The sequence below is a fragment of the Camellia sinensis genome, chromosome 8 (genome assembly GCF_055761805.1).
Source record: "Camellia sinensis isolate YWXY chromosome 8, ASM5576180v1, whole genome shotgun sequence".
Taxonomy (NCBI): domain Eukaryota; kingdom Viridiplantae; phylum Streptophyta; class Magnoliopsida; order Ericales; family Theaceae; genus Camellia; species Camellia sinensis.
This window is the reverse complement of record NC_138968.1, coordinates 30260566-30263370: the sequence shown is the minus strand read 5'-3', so window position 1 is coordinate 30263370 and position 2805 is coordinate 30260566. Positions and strand designations below refer to the sequence as shown.

Sequence of the window (2805 nt, the reverse complement as noted above, 5' to 3'; positions counted from 1 at the left end):
CATGCATCAAGTTGGTGCAAAGCTCTGTTTCTGTGCTCTGAGGTGAAATAGTGCAGATAGAGTATTATCAAGCTCTGTTTGTCCTTCCTTCCTTCTCTATCATGGGAAATCCTCGAGAGTGGGTTGGAATTGATTCCAAAACCATTAATGAGCAATATGATTACTTGATGATCTCGGATTCAGTTTTGGACAAAAGTTGATAAAAATGCAAAGAATAGGACCACCCCCCCCCCCCCCCGTCTTGTCATAGTATGAACTCAAAAAGAAAGGATGCAACGCTTCAAGAATCATCAAAATGCTATAAATTAACATGTGACGACTCTTGAGACAAGTAACTTGGCATAACGTTCGGCCAAGTTGAAGCAATTTTAAGCCTTTTTCTTTAAGTGTGTTGATCCAAGTTTTAAACCAATTTTATTAGGCCTTGCCATTATTTAGTCCATTTTTCCATGGTGATGTTTAAAGTCCTCTAAACAAGAATTATTGTCAAACGAGATGTTCTTCTAAAGCATGAAAGAAAGGCCACACCGTTGGCAATGAATCTTTGGAAAGATTAAGCAATTAAGTGGGAACCTTTCTTACATGATTCAAACAATCTCAATTGGTTGAAATCATTCTCAAGTATGAAAGAGATGAATGATAGATTGAGTATTAAACGTAGACTCCAAACATGGAAATGAACAAAGAAAGCATAACAAGTAACAAGTATGCCAACTTATGAAATCACAAATGTGCTAAACAAGGCATGAACCAATTGAAAAGGCTTGGACAACCTCAAAACAGCCCTTAATACATGAAAAAACAGAGGTAGAACATGTATGAAAAGAGCTTGAAAAGCTTGACGATAAAGAAGATAATTAAGGCTAGTAAGTAAGGATAAGAAGGGGTGGCTAACCCCTCCACTTTTGATGCTTCAAAACATGATTTTTAGCCTTTCTAAATCTTTGAAAATCAACGTAAATATCAAAGGAAAAGAGTGAAAAAGAGAAGGTTTGAGTTATAAGTAAAGGTATAGAAAGAGCAAGCTCTCTCTACCCTTTTTGTAACTCTTCAAACCTAACCCCAAACACTTCAAATAAGCTCAAAACAATTTAAAACAGCAAGAACTATGAAGTAAATGATAGAAACGAAGGCAAGAGAGAAGAAAACAAGCTTATACCTTTTAAAGGGAAAGCCTATTGTTGATGATTCAAACTTGGCTTCAACTCACTCTCAAGCTTGAATTATGTTTCTCCAATATCAACCAAGGCTCTAGGGTGATCAAACAAGGTTGTATATAGAGGATAGAGATAGTATAAACAAGCTAGGTTAGCTAAGAGCTTACTTGCAATGGAAGGAGGAGGACACAAGAGCACTCAACATGTTCTAGATTTTTGTTCAACCCTTAAAACAATCCCAGAGCTTTGTTTTTATAGAATTTGAGCTCAAAAGGTGATAAATATCTTCAAAAATGGATAACTGGTGGCCTCCCGCCCAGAACAACATTTATCGCCATCGAGGGCCGGCCGGCCATTCATAGCCACGGCCGGCCATCACTGATGCACGGCCTGGCCTTGATGGCCTCCCTTGTTTTTTTTGGTTTAAACTCAGCTCAGGGTGGGAAAAGGTCCAAAAATGAAACTCATGGGTTCAAACAAGGTAGATTTTGAAGATTTGAGGTTATTTCGGGAGTCTAATTGAATCTGAATTGCTGCAAATTCACAATTTGACTTTCATCATTGAGTGTATTGAACCAAGCTCATACGTCTTGCGCGGCGGTCAAAAATGGGGTGTCTACAAGTAGCCCTTGGGATCCTAAACCTGGTTATTATGTTCTTCAAGATGAAGTTCTTCACATCAATATCTTGAATCTTCGCAAGAGGTTCAGACTCTACCCACTTTGTGAAGTAGCCTGTGACTACTAGCAAGCACTTTCTCTGTCCAATCGCCTGGGGCAATGGTCCCACCAGGTCCATGCCTCACTGGGCAAACGACCAATGATTGGATACTGGGTTCAGATCTGCTATTGGCTGATGTATCAAAGGTGCAACTTCTCACACTTTTTGACATAGGCTTCAGTATCCTTTTGCATGTATGGCCACTAGTATCCAAAGGGATATGGCTCTATTGGCAAGTGACCTGCCCCCTGCATGACTTCCACAAACTCTTTCACGAATCTCATACAAAAAGTCCTCTACCTGAGAGGGACGAACATGCTGGAGTAGAGGTCCAATAAAGGATCTTCTGTATAAATAGCCTTCTACCGATAGACAAAACCCGGCCAACTTCAACCTGATTTTGTATGCCTCCTTTTTGTCCTCTAGAAGTCTGCCCTCTTTGAGGAACACAACTATGGCGTCCATCCAACTAGGATCCATTTCCATGGACATTGCTTCGTACTCCATTATCAAAGGCTCTACACTTAGGCCTGCCAAATAATCAACCATTATTGTCCTAGCCTCACTTGATTTTATAGCGCTGACCAGGTTACCCAAGGCATCGGTGTGGCTATTATCATCTCGGCTAACCTGCTGTAGCTGGCGATTTTCAAACAATGGTAGCATCTTGACGACCTCATTGACATAGGCTATCATCTTTTTATCTCGGGTTGCATACTCGTCCATTGCCTAATTCACAATAAGTTGGGAGTCATAGAAAACTACCACCTCATCGGCTTCTATGGCTGCTGCTAGTTTTAGTCTTACAATCAGCGCCTCATAGTCTGCTTTGTTGTTTGAGACCTTGAACCCCAAACGAATAGACTTCTCTATCAGTCGCCCTTCTGGCGATACTAACACTACTCCTGGCGCCGCTTCCTGTCAATTT

At 40.7% G+C, this 2805-nt stretch overlaps 1 protein-coding gene across 1 annotated transcript; it reads right to left on the bottom strand.

Annotated features, from left to right (window-relative positions):
* Positions 1–2054: 2054 nt before the first annotated feature.
* Positions 2055–2603, bottom strand: LOC145797655 (uncharacterized). Its single transcript, XM_082885049.1, has one exon. The coding sequence runs from the start codon at positions 2601–2603 to the stop codon at positions 2055–2057; it is 549 nt and encodes a 182-aa protein (XP_082741175.1).
* Between the last annotated feature and the right edge of the window lie 202 nt (positions 2604–2805).

Excerpts from the sequence above, each read along its gene's own strand:
- LOC145797655 (XM_082885049.1), bottom strand. The coding sequence starts at position 2,603 with ATGGACGAGTATGCAACCCGAGATAAAAAGATGATAGCCTATGTCAAT.